This window comes from Xyrauchen texanus, chromosome 42, assembly GCF_025860055.1.
Source record: "Xyrauchen texanus isolate HMW12.3.18 chromosome 42, RBS_HiC_50CHRs, whole genome shotgun sequence".
Taxonomy (NCBI): domain Eukaryota; kingdom Metazoa; phylum Chordata; class Actinopteri; order Cypriniformes; family Catostomidae; genus Xyrauchen; species Xyrauchen texanus.
This window is the reverse complement of record NC_068317.1, coordinates 13,303,721-13,321,398: the sequence shown is the minus strand read 5'-3', so window position 1 is coordinate 13,321,398 and position 17,678 is coordinate 13,303,721. Positions and strand designations below refer to the sequence as shown.

General features: G+C 39.6%; 1 protein-coding gene across 1 annotated transcript in view; it reads right to left on the bottom strand.

Moving 5' to 3' along the window:
* Positions 1-2,121: 2,121 nt before the first annotated feature.
* acad11 (acyl-CoA dehydrogenase family, member 11) overlaps positions 2,122-17,678 on the bottom strand; it is a 79,004-nt gene continuing 63,447 nt past the window's right edge. The window contains exons 16-20 of the mRNA XM_052114593.1: positions 15,913-15,984; positions 15,263-15,417; positions 13,112-13,228; positions 10,670-10,779; positions 2,122-2,270 (exon numbers count right to left, since the gene is read on the bottom strand). Of these exons, the coding sequence (XP_051970553.1) occupies positions 2,156-2,270; positions 10,670-10,779; positions 13,112-13,228; positions 15,263-15,417; positions 15,913-15,984 (569 nt within the window). The 3' untranslated portion in view covers positions 2,122-2,155. The remainder of the gene's footprint in view (positions 2,271-10,669; positions 10,780-13,111; positions 13,229-15,262; positions 15,418-15,912; positions 15,985-17,678) is intronic.

The window sequence follows — 17,678 nt, the reverse complement described above, 5'->3', positions numbered from 1 at the left end:
ACACTTGCTTCCTTTTGGGACTTCCTGTGTAACATTCTAGCTCATTTACATCTGAGGTGACCAATGAGAGTGAGATGAGATCAGAGGTTTATCATATGATGCAGGTGTAGTGTGATCTAAACACTTGCGTGATCAAAATTAATGAACATAAATGAAAGATCCAATGTTTGCATTCCTCTTACATAGAAAAAATGACTTAGGATAATATAGGCAATGTAAAATATACAGCATACTAAGCTTTAAAAACTAACTAATAGTCGTTTATAAAAAGTTTATAATCTTTCATTTCCTTTTTATCTGAGGGGTTCTGATCAATATTGTACTAAGTTATACACTAATTCTTATATTGTGTAGGACCCCCATGTGCCGCCAAAACACCGCCAAAGCACATCTCCGAATAGCAAACTGAGATGCTATTCTTCTCACCACAGTTCTTCTCAGTACAGCGCGGTTATCTGAGTTACCATAGACTTAATCAGTTTTAACCAGTCAATCCATTTTCTGTTGACCGCTCTCATCAACAAAGGCATTTCCATTCCAATTGCCGCTCACTGGATGTTTTTTGTTTTTGTCACCATTCTGTGTAAATTCTAGAGACTGTTGTGAGTAAAAATCTCAGGAGATCAACAGTTACTGAAATACTCAAACCAGCCCATCTGACACCAACAAACATCCATGTGATTATCTAATCAGCCAATCGTGTGGCAGCAGTACAGTGCTGGTACAAAGTCTACGATAACTCAGATAACTGCTCTATACCATTGTGGTGAGAAGAATATCATCTCAGAATGCTTTGGGGGTTGGCACTGTTTTGGCAGTACGATGGGGACCAACACAATAGACAGGTGGTTTTAACCTTGTGGCTGATCGGTGTATAAGTCTATATACACTGCTTGAACAGTCTTAAATGTTTCAAGAAGTAATGTTTCAATAAGTAAAATTAGCATACTAGCCTTAAACCAGATGGCACAACACTGCTGTGCATCTCTTTCAATAATTTTTTATCATTGGCAGTCTATTATGGTAACTATTTCAGATAAAAACCATCCCTAAGCAGCACATAAAAATTAAATAAAAAATAAGTGATTGTTCGCTTTACATGTAAGACAAGCAATTTCTTCCTGTCTAAATGGACGGGCAGAATAGGCTGCAATGTACCAGGCTTTCAAAATTCTGGCTATGTGAGACTAGCCAGAAGCCAATTTACTTGCACAATCTCTTTGACTGCCAGAGCATTTTGGCAGAGATTTCACTGATGCCTAATTAGAGAGGGGAAACACTCAGACTTAATCCAAGTCTACAGCTATAGATGGTCCATTGTTGCAGTGTGCATGTCTCTGAGTAACCAAAATACCAGCCCACCTGTGCATAGAGGAGCCGTTCCAGTTCTGTAGGAGGAACAGAGAAAATGCACTGGCCTAATACCTGTACCATCCATTCAGAGAGAAAGGGAGAGAGAGAGAGATGGAGAGAGTGAGAGAGAGAGAGAGCGAGCTCTGGGCCAACCGACACAACACACATGAGAGCTTGTATCAACACATTTGATTTCAGGATGTTTAAACAACACCTGATGAGGTAGAATGGAAATTCTCTGTGCTAACCATGACATGGAGACATAAAGAGCTGCAAAGTGTCAACAGAGACAATTTTCACACTTGACTGCTGCAGTCCACATAATAAAAAAATGTGTGTATGTGTGCGAGAGAGGGGGAGAAAACATTTTGTTTACATTCAACAATTATATTGCTTTTATTTGTACTGGACAATGTGCCTTATTCTTCATTCAGTAGGCACTTGTGCATTACAGAAGTCAAAATAATCAAAGGCAAAACATTTTATGTACATTCATTTAAATTACTTAATTTTCATGTGCATTAAATTTGATTTGTAAATGTGATCTGATCACAGTTCAATTAAAGTTGTTTCAAGAACTTTTCCTTTCACAAATGTACAAATCAAAATTGTGATATTACATAATGTATTTCAAATTGTTTGTTACTAGCAGTTGGAGTTCTTTATGTATGATTCATCAGTTATTTCAGTTTATTTTTTGACCATGTTACTTCAAGATCTAGAAAGTTGCTAATTTAAGACAGACTGCGGCAGAGAGATTCTTGGGAAGTTTTCAGGAAGTAACAGAGGCTGTGTGTTTGAATCAGAGTCTAGCTTGGGTTTGTCTCAGTTGGTCTCTGAGCTCCAGGAGAGCAATGGAGGACAAGTGAACCTCATCAGGTCCATCAGCAATGCGCAGGGTTCGTGCATAAGCATACCTGTATAAACAGATAACCACACAAAGATAGCTTTAAGAATACAAAAAATCTCTAAGAAAGTGATCGATGTGTGTAAAAACCACAACACTCATTAAACATTCTTCAGACAGACTTTTGTTCCATACCACAAGATAAAACTCTACTCACTCGTTCTACTTACTAATTTCAACAAATATGTTGTACACATGCTATACAAAGCACAATTTTATACCCGATAGCACACGCAAGGTACCAGTCAAAAGTCATGTGTATACTGATCTCGATTCAATGTATGATTATAATAATATTAAAGACCTTATGAGCTAAATGCTTATACATTTATGATTGGTAATTTGTTTTTTTAGACATATACAAATTGTGCCTGTATGTGGGTCATTCTGATGAAAACAGTCAAGAAAATGCCCTGGTCATATTAAACCACAAATCAAAACAAATAATAATTAATATGTTGCATAAAGAAAATGAAGACTACATTTAGGACCATTAAGATTTTCAATTGAGACATTATTTTCAGTACACTTAAGCATCTTTTAAGCCTTTAAGTAATTCTCATTACCGTAACACTTCCGGATGTTAAACTTTGACCTATTCCATTGTTTTCAATGATGATTCTCATTACAATAACACTTCCAGACGTTTTACTTTTACTATTCCCATTGTTTTCAATTATTATTTTCATAAACCATAACAGTGTATTTTTTTGTTACTGTATTGAAGTAAAAAAGATGCTGTTGTACATGGATTTTTTTTTTATTAAACTCAACAAAAATGCAAGGCAGAACCAAGGGAGCAATACGATTATAATTTGTGTCTCATCGATTACTTTTCGCATTGTGGTAATGAGAATTGGGGAACAAAAGTATGTCTAACTGTCAAGAAAAAAAAATCTAAATTGCTTAAAAAATATATTCTTTATGTAAAATATAAAATCTGGTTTGTTTCTTTTGATTTTAGAGTATATTAGTTTAAGAATCACCCATCTATGAATAAATCAAATTTGAATTATTATTTTAAGTTGCACTGGACAATGAGGGAAAAACAACTAACAAGTGTCCAGTACACATTGGAACAAAGTTTCAAAACAGAGTGTCAAAGTTTCTATGAGAGAATGTTCAGAATGTGCAGAAATGTAATCTAGGCAAAGGCTGACTACTTTAAAGAATATAATATAGTTTTTAAAATGTAAAATAAAATGTTTTGGTCACTACATAATACGCATACTTCCATTTGTGTTTTTCCATAGTTTGAGGACTTTTTTTTTCATCTGGACAATGTAATTTTTAACAAGTAAAATCTTTCAGTTTGTCATAAGAACACTCCCTTGTGGATGTTAGAACATCATTCAGCAGATGTTTCTGCATACTAACAACATATATGAATCAATGCTATTTGAGAGTTTTATCAAATGTTTGTTTACAAATATGACCCTTAAAAAGAATGCATTTTCATTTGAAAAAGCATTGATTTTGCTACATTTCCACTAGAAGTGTAACAGTTCAAATTTCTCACAGTTCGGTTTGTATCACTATTTTTGGGTCATGGTTTCGGAACGGTTCGGTATTTGTAATGATCAGAAAAAAAATACAAAATAATAATAATATTATATATATATATATATATTCCAAAATAAAAATATTCTATTTGGTAACAAACACTTCAAGAGATTTGACCTCACTACAAATCACCATGGTTTTACTACAGTAACCGTAGTTTAACCATGGTATTTTTAGTAAAATCATAGTAACCACAAAATTAACATAGTTACGGTCATGGTTAATACTAAAGTAAAATCATGGTTACTATATGGAAACTACAGTATTACTGTTGTAAAACATTGGTTAATTGTATCAAAACTATGATTTTTTTTTTTCGATTACTAACTCAAACTTTAACTTAATACCTGCATTTATGCTACATGCATCAACATAAAGTGCATTTCATACTCAACTCAACATATATTCAACATTCTGAAGCTGTACATCACTATAGAAGGAAAAACCTTGCTGTTAAAATGGATGCTAGAAGGGATGTTGTAGCGCAGCACAAGTGTTTTAATCATAAGTGGAAATACCACAACTTCATCAACGGAGTAGGGCAACATAACTTTGGCAAGGAACATCCCAAGTGCTTTAGTTATGTGTTATATGTCTGTCCAAACTAGCACAGAGTTCATTAAAGACAGAAAGGAGTGTGTACAGTTTCGGGCTCAACTCTGTGTGCGCCATCTATCCTCTGGTGATATTGGCATAAATAACTATTCAAACATCGATATATTACCAGTGTACAGCATTCGCATCGAGCAATGTCTGCAAACAGTGCTGTTTTTTAAAGGTTTTATGACAATTGCTGTTGTGATTGACTGCAAAAAGAAAAAGTTCCCAGAGAGGAGACTTGATTGATGCAGGGGCTTCTCTATCTTGCGGCTTGTTTTCTCACGTTGCCATTTTCAATTTCGCACTGAAGGCGGCTTTACTCGGGATGCAGTGGCAGCAGACTTTGCTTGCGATCTTGCCACTTCTCATTTGTACAGGCATTCCCTATCGATTCAGTTCACTCGACATTGCAGTGAAACGCTTTGGGGAATTCCTTTTCTACAACCTATTTGAAGCCCAATATCATAAAAGCAATCTTATGATAAGCAATGATGTTTGAGCCTCGCCCTTTTAAGTGGGCATTTTCCCCTATAGTAAGTGGGCACTCAATCACCATTTCTTCAGAATTTTCTTCCTCCAAGACCAACATCATCTCGTCTTGACAACGATAATCATCTTGTCATGATGAGCCCTATCTTTGCCATCGGCGGACACCTTCCAGTGGATGGGATTTCCCTGCAGATGCATTAGAACATTCTTCGCCTGACTCTCAGTGCCTGCAGCGAAAGATTCACCAGCCCCTGTGTTTCGGTGAAGAGTTTCTCCACCTCACCACGGCGACGGATTTTTCACTTCAGCTAGACATCTACCTGCTTCCCGCAGCATCCAGGCAGGAGATGTATCCTTATATATATTCCCTTGTTCTGAGGGATGATTCAGTCTCCCGCACCCTCCCAACTGCCTCATTTATAGATGGAAGAACCCGAGGAGGATCTTGCGCCGGTGCAAGCCCCACAAACCCCTCTATCTTCCCACGAAGCATCTTCACCAGTGGAGTAAGCACGTGACTAACTCTGGCACTCTATGAATGAGCACAGTGTTGTAGTATTACGGCGGGTCTGACGATCATAATGATGCTGTGTCCCACAAAGCAGCAGACATGGGAGAATTGTCCATGGAGGATGTTGCAGCCCCTCCCCCCAGCAAGGGTGAAGAGCGTGAACTGGCCATTGATACGAGTTACTTGGCAACATTGCATGGGTGGTTGAGAGGCTCTGCCTTGAGTGGTCACCTCCTGTTGAGCTGGAACATTCTCATCTGAATGAATGATTCCTGCACACCATCTTCCATCAATAGGCTGTGGTTTGGAAAGTAGTGTTGTTCATCCCTGAGGTTCACACGGAGCTTACAGAGACCTGGAACCCAGATTGGAGGGACTGACACCCTCGGGCATATTTTAGCATCTTTGTACTGTGACGCAAATGCTGTTGTCAGTTCCCAGCGGGAAGAAACCCCCTGGAAGTATAGTGTTTATAGAAAAGAGTTTTTCGACTCGCCATTCCCTGCTATTGATGCCGGGAACGTGTCAATATTTATTGCAATGCTTCTTGCATTGCTTGAATAGCGTGCATACCTCGTAGCAGCTGTGTGGGTGTCTATTGTTAGCTCGCTCGAGCCTGTACACTATTAGTGTTTTGCACAGATGTGTGACGCGCTCTGAAAAGCTCCCGTCTGATAAGTGGCAGCTATCTGTGCCCGTTATCCACACTAACGTGAGCATTTTGCGATCACGTGGCACGCTTCTGGGCATCTCACACACTCCACACAAAATGCTCCCGTCTTATAAATGGCAGCTCCCCTCAACGTACACACACAAAACACTTTCTCAGTGTTAAAAAAAAACTTTAGTGTTCGGTTATACAATCTGGATCTCGCCTTGCATCAAAAGTATTCTATCCTCCATATTACAGTGCAGGAAATGCACATTCTGCACTCCGAGGTAGTAAATCTCCTTGTGAGAGATGCGATAGGGGACATTCCCTGTACAGTGCACAGAGAGTCACAGCCGTTATTTTCTCATCAAAACGCAGAAATACGGTGGCCTCCAGCCTATCTGCATCTGTGACATTTGACTTTGGGTTCTGTTCATAATGATCACAAATGAACCTCTCTCTCTCAGGAAATTCAGGAAAATTCTTGAGAATTTACCTTGCTTCCCCATTTCATACACTGTGCACAACCGCTTCTTAATGGTGAGCGGTGAGCCATCACAATTAGTGTCAAATATAAAGCACCCGCTATCCCATTATGTGAACGCGTGGCGGGCACTCACGGGCATGTCAGATAAGGTGCAGACCGCCTTGCGTCAACAGTGTTTTGTCCTTGACAGTTCAGTCATGGGACGTGCCTGTATTACATGCAGAAATTCACAATCTCCTTTCAAAAGATGCAATAGAGATTGTCTCAAGCTGCCACGCCCGCAAAGGGTTTTACAGCTGCTATCTTTTCTTTCCAATAAGGTGTCGGATTTGGTCTGATTTTAGATCGGAGACACTTTAAGCGCGTGCTTGCAAAATGCCCATTCATAATGTTAACTCAGAAACAGATCTTACCGCACATCTGCCCACAGGACTGGTTGGCGTCAACAGATCTAAAGGATGCATACTTTTATATCCAAATAATACTTCTTCACAGGCTGTTCTTGAGATTCGTGTTTGGGAACAACATATCAATTCAAAGTCCTCCCCTTTGGATTGTCTCTGGCCCTGCGCACGTTCTCGAAATGTGTCGATGTGGCCCTCGCCCCTTTGAAGATGAATGGTGTGCACATTCTGAATTACCTCAACGATTGGCTATTACTGGCCCAAGCAGAGGCTCTGCTATGCAAGCACAGGGACTTGATACTTCATTTGAACAGCCTAGGTTTCAATGTCAAATGGGCGAAAAGCACACTTTGTCCCAGCCAACAAATCTCCTATTTGGGGGTTCGACTCTACTCCATGAGCATGTGTGCACACCTCAAGAGCGAGCACATTTGGACCATTCATCAGTGTCTCCAGAGTCAAACTGGGGAAAGCATTTCCACTGAAGTCTTTTCAGAAAATGCTGGGTTTCATGGAGGCAGCAGCTGGCATCATACCGTTTGGTCTTTTACACATGAGATCTCTCCAGTACTGGCTCAAATGCGTGCGCATCACAGTGACTCACCGCTGTCTGGTGCTCTAGTACCATGGACAGCTCCAAACATTTATCAGCAGGATGTTTTGCTGGGACAGGTTCAGATGGAATGTGGCGACCATGGATGCGTTCAACATGGGTTGGGGCACACTGTGCGCTGGACGCCCGGCTTTCGGCACTTGGACAGGTGAAAAACGGGTGTGGCACATCAACTGCTTGGAAATGCTAACTGGCTTCTTAGCTGTGAAAGCTTTCCATTCCAACCTAGTGAATCATCATGTTCTGATTTGGTCAGACAATGTCAGTGTTAGTGTACATAAATCGCCAGGGTGGCACTCGATCGCTACCAATGATGAGCCTCTTGCAACGCCTCCTCGTGTGGAGCACGCCATCTTCATTCCCTGCATGTGACATATGTTCTGGACCAGCTGACCTGTGGAGCGGACATGCTGTTATGCCAGGGACCGATGGCGGGGGATGGAGACTTCATACCCAGACGGTTCAGAGGATTTGGGAAATGTTCGGCTAAGTGGAAGTCGACCTATTCACCTCCGGAGACACATCCCACTCCCCTATTTGGTACTCCATGCCCCACTGGGGGTGGATGCCTTTTAGACTGTCAGATCAGCTCTTCATTTGTTATGAAGGATGCACAAAAGATGTTTCCAAACAAAGGCTCTCTCACTGGATTGTTGATGCGATCACCCTCGCTTATGAATTACAGGGTGTGAGATGCCATATTGACATAAAAGCACATTCAACTAGATGCATGGACTCCTCATGGGCATGGACAAACAGTGTATCCCTAAAGGATATATGCTTTGCAGCAGGATGGTCTTTGCAGAACATGTTCATGAGGTTTTATAACCTAGACGTGGTGTCTATCATTTTGCGAATCCTCTCTGTCTATTCCAACAACCAACAGGTGAGCCCGAGCTGCTTATTACGGGTGGGCTAGCTGTTATAATTTTAATATAGGCTGTGTAGGCTGCCATCCAATTTACTCCCACTAAAAGACACAAGCACTTCCAATAGAATAAAACCTCCCTCCCTACCTCTGGTTATGAAGTTAAATTATACTGTGTGTAATATATACTCATATAGAGCCTCAGATTAAGATTTCCCGTCTGGTTTTCACCATGTGGGGTTGTGAGTTTATTTTCATACACACTTAAAGACATACAAGTCATCACTGCCCGATATATCATATACATATTCTTCTAAGTGTTTATACCCTAGTGCATCTTAGGGTATGACGCTACGTAGTGCAACATGATGTGACTCCGTTCCCCAAAGCGTTTCACTGCAAAGTCGAGTGAACTGAATCATTAGGGAACATCTCCGTTTACATATGTAACATCTGTTCCCTGAGATGAAGGGAACGAGACATTGTGAAACTTGGCCACACTAATACTTCAGACTTATGAGGTACAAGCGATGCATTCTTGTCCTTTAGTCTGAAAATTCTGACACAATGGTGATTGAGCTCCCGCTTATATAGGGCAAAAGCGTGCTTAAAAGTGCGGGTCTCAATCACCATTGCCAATCATAAGATTGCCGTTATGATACAAGGGCTTCCAACTAGGTTGTGGAAAAGGAATTTCCCAAAGCATTTCACTGCAATGTCTCGTTCCCTTCATCTCAGGGAACCGAGGTTACATGTGTAACCGGAGACATTTTCATTCACACGAGAAACGCGCCAGTAGAAGTGCAATAATGCCACCCACTGTTTCAGCTCAGTTACTGCATCTATGAGGCGATTACAGTAAATATTGTATTAGTTTTCATGTAAGTGATCGCACTTAAATAAAATGCCAGTTTTCATAAAATGTTTTATATCTATAAATATTGTAATAAGCAACGTTTTTATATTAATGTAAAATGATAGTATCAAGACTAAACAGTGTAATTGTAAATATTGATTGCGTCTTGCCACCTGTCTCCATTCCTGCAATTTTTTAAATGACTAAAGAAACAAACTGCATGTTAAATCATATTTGTATTGGTATAGTGGCAAATTGGTATAGTATAAATAACAGTAATTAAAATGGGAGGGCTACAAATTAACATTCAAAATCCACAAAACACTCACCACTCAAAATAACCCACCCGGGCAATTGTATTTTCTGTTTATCTAAAGTTGATATTTCAAACACCTGTTGCAGAAGAGAAAATTAAAGTATATGGTCCAATTTCATACATTGCACAGTCGTCTATATTCCAAACATAAGCTATACATGTTTCCATAGTCTGTTTTCACCTGGTACACGACTCATCAACTCGCAGCTTTCCATGAGGCTGTTTTCCTATTTATGTCTCTATAAATGTTCAAAGAATTATTATTTGTCCAGAGGAAATTCAGCAACAGCGATTATATTCATCTCCATGTTGTTTTTGACTACATAAAAGCTATGTGTCATTTGATTGGTTGTGAATAAATTCAGCTCTGATTGGTCAGTGAAAAGCGGAAGCTGCGGAAAGATAACATATTTTTATCTTGCGTGTGTGCTCCGCAAAGGTTTCTCGTGAATTAGCTTGGAAAGCTGCACTTCGACAGTTGCATCCATTTTGCCGCTTACCACATCTCTCTCAAAGAAAAATGTATAGGGAAAGCATGGTGACCGTGGCCCATATAAAACCACCTTAACACGTGAAGAACTGTGATGTCATCAACTGATTTAACATACCTGCAGTTAATAGGACTGCTTCTCTCTGTAGAAAGTTGACCCACGTGAAACAGGCCGAGCGTGTCTACAGAGTGCTACAGGTGCATTAGTGGAGGTTATAAATGTGCATGTCCATTTGGCACTTTATTTTCTGCACCAAACTGTATGATCCAGATGCGTCATTAAACTTGAGATGAACCGTGGTGCAAATGCTTACCGAACCGTGGGTGGCGAACCATACGGTTCGTTTTTTTACCGCGAACCTTTGCACCCCTAGTTTCCACACTGGAATGTCGTATTCATCCACCAAAAATGAAAACACATACTGCATAAAGCATGGAAAGTGGAGACATTGGGAAAGTGAAAAAACAAAAAAACAAAAACAGATTGGTGTGAATGTGGCCTTAGATACAGGTACCTGTTCTTATTGTTTATAGAATGGATAGAATAATACTTTTCTTACATTTCTGCAAGGGGGAAGTCATCACACACTCCTGCACCCCCATACACCTGAATGGCACAGTCCACCACCTTACATGTCATCCTGCCTGCTGCCACCTTTATCATAGCAATCTGAAGAAAAGAAACATTCCAAACAGGTCAAGATCTTCAGTTAACGTGAGTGGGAAACAGAGCTATGTGTTTGTTTGTTTTGGTTATGTCCTTCATTTGAGTGTTGTCTAATGAAAAGACATCATACTGAGAAGTTACAGGCAGCAGCATCTCTACAGGCTACGCAGTAAAAGCTAATAAGATTCTATCTCGCTGACGGTAATCCTAGGATGTTTCGTACAATTATGGATTCATGCGGATCTGGTATGCGTCCAAAAAGACATTTAATTTTAAATACACAGACATGAGAGAATGAATATGAGATTTTCAATCATGTTTGTGCATCTGTTGGAGGACTGGGCCTCATTATAAACCAATCTCATGTGCATGTGTGTGTAAGATTCAGAGTGTGTATGTGTACACTTTTAAAACCTCCCCAGCATGAGATGTGCTTGAGGTGTGTGGCTTTTCTCAGAATCAAAATATGACTCAAACATGAGGTGTTGGTTCAGCAATGTGGAAACAGCAGGCTGGATAACATTAAAAGAATCATTGCAAGCATCCGATTCATCCATTTTTGCGGAAACCTGATGCTGTGTTACCGTGACTACAGCCAGTAGGATACATAGCAATTCTTGCAGACCCTAAGGAAACTGCATTGTGGGAAAATGTCCCCTGCCAGGGCTGCAATGTAACACAGGTGCCGCTTTTCCATCATATGGAACCATTCCACATGTTTATACCACAGAAATGTGTTGCGTTGAGCAGGAACTCCAGCAACTATATTTTCCCTGTTATTCTAAGATAAAATTAGTTTACAAAAAATGTGTGGATTAATTGCTTGTTCACATATATACGCGAGATCTTGCACTGTTTTTGCTTTTCACACGGCTCTTTCACAAGCTCTTTGTGAACAGCAGAAGTCAAGATTTTCACTGTATTATAACTAATATTTCAGGTTGTTCCTCAACTAAATGTATCATATGCCTTAAGAAGACTAGGAATGTGACACACGTATCTCATGCACTAGTCTAATGACACTTTTGGGTCAATTTTAAAGCAAGAACTGTGCATTTTATTCACTTTCACACAAATCACGAGTATAACGGCTGATTATAACTTATAGTTTTTTAACACTTATTTTTCACTATTACTTACACACTTCTATGTTATGATATCGAAACACTTTTACTATAAAGCATCATTTGAAATACAATGCATTTTAATGCTTGTATTACAGACTCACCTACATTTACATGCTTATTCCAACATGATTAGCTTGTGCAGTAGCTCACCTGATATTGTTGGACTTCAGACTTGTAAGGCCGCGGTTCGAGCCCAGCAAACATGTAAGCTGACACGTGAGACCAAAGTGTAATTTAAGCAGCTCAAATTGACGTGGATGTTTCAGTAAATGTGCTTTTAATTTTGCATTTGCTTTTGCAACATTTTCAGTTAGGTTTAGGGTAAGGAAGTCTGTTTTGTTCACTTTTAATTTGCTTTTAAAGACACTTTTGGTTAGGTTTAGGTTAAAAGGTTTAAGGAGGTAATTTTTACTAATTAAATCTAATATTCACACAACTTTGTATAATTATGACATAATTTCACTCGCTTTTTGGCGCCCCCGCTGGACATTTTACTGTAAAACTGCAGCCAAAAGTGGAATAAGGCATGCAATTTAATTTTGCAAAAATTTTGCCACGATCACGTAATGTTCATGAGATTAGGGTGACAAAATGATGACAATTTTTTATATTTTTTTTAAATTACTTGTAGGTTAAAATATGTTTTCAAATCTCGTAACACTTGTGAAAATAAGATGATGGCAAGAGGAATATGAATGTGTATGGAGAGAGTTCAGGCCTGGAAAGGGGAATTTTATAATTCATATGCTCCGATCACCCTCATCCACCCTTGTATCATAATTCAGGCGGCTACTACTCTCAAGGTTGGATGCATCCCATGAGAACAATTCACTCCTACAGACACATCTGTTGATGAACAGTGACAGAGTTCTGAGATGAACTGTGGGAGTGTTTATATCTGTGTGTGCGTGTGCGTGTGTGTGTGTGTGTGTGTGTGGTTATGCAAGGTCAGTCTCTGAGAGTTGACTTTGCATCTTTTCCATCATCTTTTGAAGTGTCAGTTAATTTATTAGATAGGAGTGACTGAGATTATAAACAGCATGAGAGACAGACAGAAAGAGATGGAGCGAGAGGGAGACAGACGTCACAAGTTCCAATGCAGAAAAATGTAATAACGTGATAAATGTTATAAGAGAATAAACTATACAAAAGCTACAAAAAATATGATCAATTCTGTGCTTTAAAATGTGTGTATTTGTATGTGTTACCTGTTTCCTTGCAGCCTTGTTGCCCTGTGTGTCCAGTGTGTGGGCCGCATGTAGAGTTAACAGACGTGTCTGTGCGATGGCAATTCGACACTCAGCTATCCAATGAGCTACCACCTCCTACACACAAAAACAAACCTCAACATACAGTAATACATAAGCAATCAAACAACCATCAAACTGTGTATATTACATTAAATCAAACAACAAATACAGAACTGATGTCAGTGGGGAGAGTACATATTGTACATCCTCCATAACATAAGTAGAAATTGCAATGAAACGCTCATTCTCTGGGTGTCAGTAATGAGCTGTTTGCTCTGGGCTATCATGAGACAGTGTCCAATCAAAACAGATACCAAAAGATTCCTCTGGCAAACATCTTGCATTATTGAGGCTTAAGACAAACCCTCCGCACAGTGATATTTACACAGAAGACATTCAGTCTCCTCTGTAACATTAGTGAACTCGGATAATAGTTTCCCCTGTAACAACCTCAGCTGGCTGATCCCCAACTCCTCTTTAATTGCAATACAAATAAAATGTGATACCTTCACCTCTACAGTTTGTGCATACACTTAAAGAAACATAAACATCTTTTATCAAGCATCTCAACTTCAATGATGGCCGGTATAAATCCACATTTGTCATGTGTTATTTTAAAATGATGTCATATTGTAAAATGTACAGTAATTTGTGCAACTGCACACACATACACACACAAAGACAAAGATCCCCCATTTAGCCTTAACAGACTGTAGGGGCAAGTGCTGTTAGCGAGCACCTATGAAGGCCGGAACGGTACACGAGGGGGTGGGTGGCCAGCACCACGCCCGACCGCCTTGGTCTCCCCAGTGCCGAGGTTTTACACACCACAACAGGTACTCATTTTAGGCTGAGTCAACCTAGGGGAGGCCGGGACCGGTTCAGGTAATAGTCACTGGTGTTGGCCATGAGCGTGAATCGAACTCGAGTCACCAGGTTCATTAGCGCAGCACGCTAACCGCTACACTACCGCTCCACACAATGGACACACACACACACACACACACACACACGTTGTGTTTCCATGTTTTATGGGGACTTTCCATAGACATAATGGTTTTTATACTGTACAAACTTTATATTCTATCCCCTAAACCTAACCCTACCCCTAAACCTAACCCTCACAGAAAACTTTCTGCATTTTTACATTTTCAAAAAACATAATTTAGTATGATTTATAAGTTGTTTTCCTCATGGGGACCGACAAAATGTCCCCACAAGGTCAAAAATTTCGGGTTTTACTATCCTTATGGGGACATTTGGTCCCCACAAAGTGATAAATACACACACACACACACACACACACACACACACACACACACACACACACACACACAAATATATCTGCACTGCACACTTATAATAACGTTAATAATACTCAATTTATAGTGCTACATTGCATTTCATTTTTATCAGTATTAAAATATTTGCAAAATAATAATGAACATTACCACAATTATCCTATCACAAAAAAAGAACTGCAACACTTGCATCACTTAATAAAGAATTGCATTCAAATATAAAATACACCCCTGCTTTCTGTAGTTATAACTCATATAGAAGGTAGCACACAAAACAAATAGGGGAAAATGGGGTTCCTTAAGAACAATGTCCATTTACTTCTAAATTGTAACATATTTAGATATGATTTAAGCATATACAGAATGATGATGCATCACCCAATATATCATCACCGGACACAAATAGAAAAATTTACTAATATAGTTGTCATAAAACAAAATAAGAAAATATGAAAAGGGGCCATCTTACCCCATTATTGGTTTTGTTTTTACACTACAAACCTACTTGCCAAATGTCCATAAATCCCCCATAACAAGTAGACATAAAAATATTTTATACCCGACATTATAGAATGTGACAGATCATAATTTTACAATGATACAAAATGAGATCAATTAACCTCAAAACAGTTAGATAGAATAGAATAAATATCCCAATTGTTCAGGTTCAGATTAAATGTCAATATTAAAAGAAGCACAGCCATTCAATAAATGTGTTGAGATGAGATTTACTTCCATCTATGGTGAAGTTAATGTGTGGGGCTCATCTTACCCCTTAACAAAAAACATCACATGAACTACAACTTACATGCTGGTACAGCTTCTTTCCAAAGGTGTGTCTCTGGGCTGCTCGCTGGCACAGTAACTCCAGTGCCCACTCTGCCAACCCCACAGCCCTCATGCAGTGGTGAAGTCTACCTGGTCCCAGCCGTCCCTGAGCTATCTCAAAACCCCTTCCCTCACCTGCAATCAGTAACACAGAGAGCATACAAAAATGTGAAGCAAGTCTAATTAATAATCCAGTAAAACAAGAGGCGACCATTATATTACACTATATTATATTATATTATAAGCATTCATCTGTTGAAGGCAAATTGACTGGGACATTTTACAGCCAGTAAAAACTAAATAGGTCAACCAAACAGTAAATCCCCACAAGGTATTTCATTTTAAAATGTATCATAATAAATGTTTGCTTAAAGACTTTTTAATCCATATCTATTATGGTTAAATAAATTAATTCCTGGTATTGGAAAAAAAAAAAAGCAGACTTCATTCTTGTGAGCAAATGCCTGGGGCGCTGAAGTTATTGTGGGCTCATTAGGCAGTGTACAGGAAAAGCTCTATCTCTTTCGCTCTCTCACAGACAGCACACACACACACACACACACACACACACACACACACACACACACACACACACACACACACAGAGATTTCGATGATTCTGTATCTCACCAAGAAGAATGTTGGAAGCAGGAACTCGCACGTTGTCAAAGTGGATTTCGAAATGGCCACCATGGATTGCATCTACAGAGACAAATCATGAATTTGATATCAAAGCAAGGGTCCATCAGAGCTCTATACCATGAAGCATACAGGAATGAATTCACAAAATAAATGCACCGTATCTGAGTGGAACCCCCCCCCCGCCTTATTCTCTAAACAATAGAGCAGCATTTTGAGTATTTCAATTAATTGTCATTCTTGTCAGCGAAAACACGCCTCCTTTCTATGTAAATTTGGCTTATTATAGATTGCGTTTTATTGACAAAACTTAACGCTATTTGCCTGCCGCAATTAACACTATACTATTACCGCCCACACAAAGCCAGCAGTAAACAGAATTGTATTAAAAATAAATGTTTGAGTAAGTTTTGTATTGATCACAGGAGAAGAGCATTATAACTAGTTGTTCAGATGAAAATGCAATAAAATCAGAGAATCTTGGCCAAAGATTTGAAGCAATCACTCTCTTGGTTATTAGTGCATTAAAAAAGCATATTCACCTGCTATGCACAAAGAAGCGGAGTTAAGCACAAAATCTCTCATAATACATTTATATGCCTCCCTGTCACCCTGGACATGCCAGCCCTCATCGCCCCCCTGAAGGCGCATGACCGCTCTGCTGCAGCCCCCCTGAAATCACATGCATTCTTCACTGCAGCCCCCCTGGAGGCCCCCGTCTTTACTGCAGAACCCCCTGTAGGCACCCATCCTCAATGCAGCCCCATCGGTGGCGACTGCCCTAGTCGCCACATCCCCCCTGGAGGCTCCTGTCTGGTTTGCCCTTGGTATGCCTGTCCCTCTCTGTTGTGTCTTTGTGTATAGTGGGGGTAGTGTCAGGATCCTGCCTTATCTGTCTGGTAATTTTCTTAATCTTTAGTGGCTGGATCATGACTCTTGTTATATTCTGTTTTCTTCTGCTGTCTTGTTATTGTGTTCTCTGCCCTATCTGTTTCTGTTCCTTATCATTCCCTAGCCCCACCCCCTCATTTTTCTGATCATTAGATAATTTGCCTTACCTGTTCTCCTCGTTACCTTCCTCATTTCCTTCTCTTTATATTCCACTTGTGTGCTCTGTCCTGTGCTGGATTCTTCCTCCTGTTTCCCTTGTGTTTTCCTGTCAGTTTGGTTTTCTATTTTTATATTCTGGTCTAATGCCTTCTGTTAATTTGTTATTTAGTTAGTATTTCTGTTTATTGCTTTTCTTAAGTTTTGCCCTCTAATGGGAGTTTTAGCTTTTAGCTCAGCTGTCCACTGTACGTGCCATTGTGTTTAGTTTTTGTGCTTTTTGTATTATCTTTCCCTAAATAAAAGCCTTTTAAGGATTTTTGACCTTCTGCACTTGGGTTCACTTTCACAATAGCAATGGTAGTAATGCCACCTGCAGGAAGAACAAGTGTAATCACTGGCATGCAAGATGAAGAATTTCCATGTTCAATTTGAATTCACCCAAAAACAATTGGCACGTTTGCGCTGTTACCTGATTTGCAGAATTCCTTCTGAATCGATTGCTAAAACAGTGCAGACAGCGCGTGCACTCTCAGAGGGTGCAATACATTTTTTGTGAATTTCTCCACAAATGTAATCATTTTCATTCCACACACTGAAAGGATAAGGATGTGGAAAGACAGTGTTGAAGAACAGTGGGAATCTAAAAGTAGACCATGACATGACGAGTGTTTTCAGATGGGTCAATAGCGGTGTGAAGAGATAGTGAT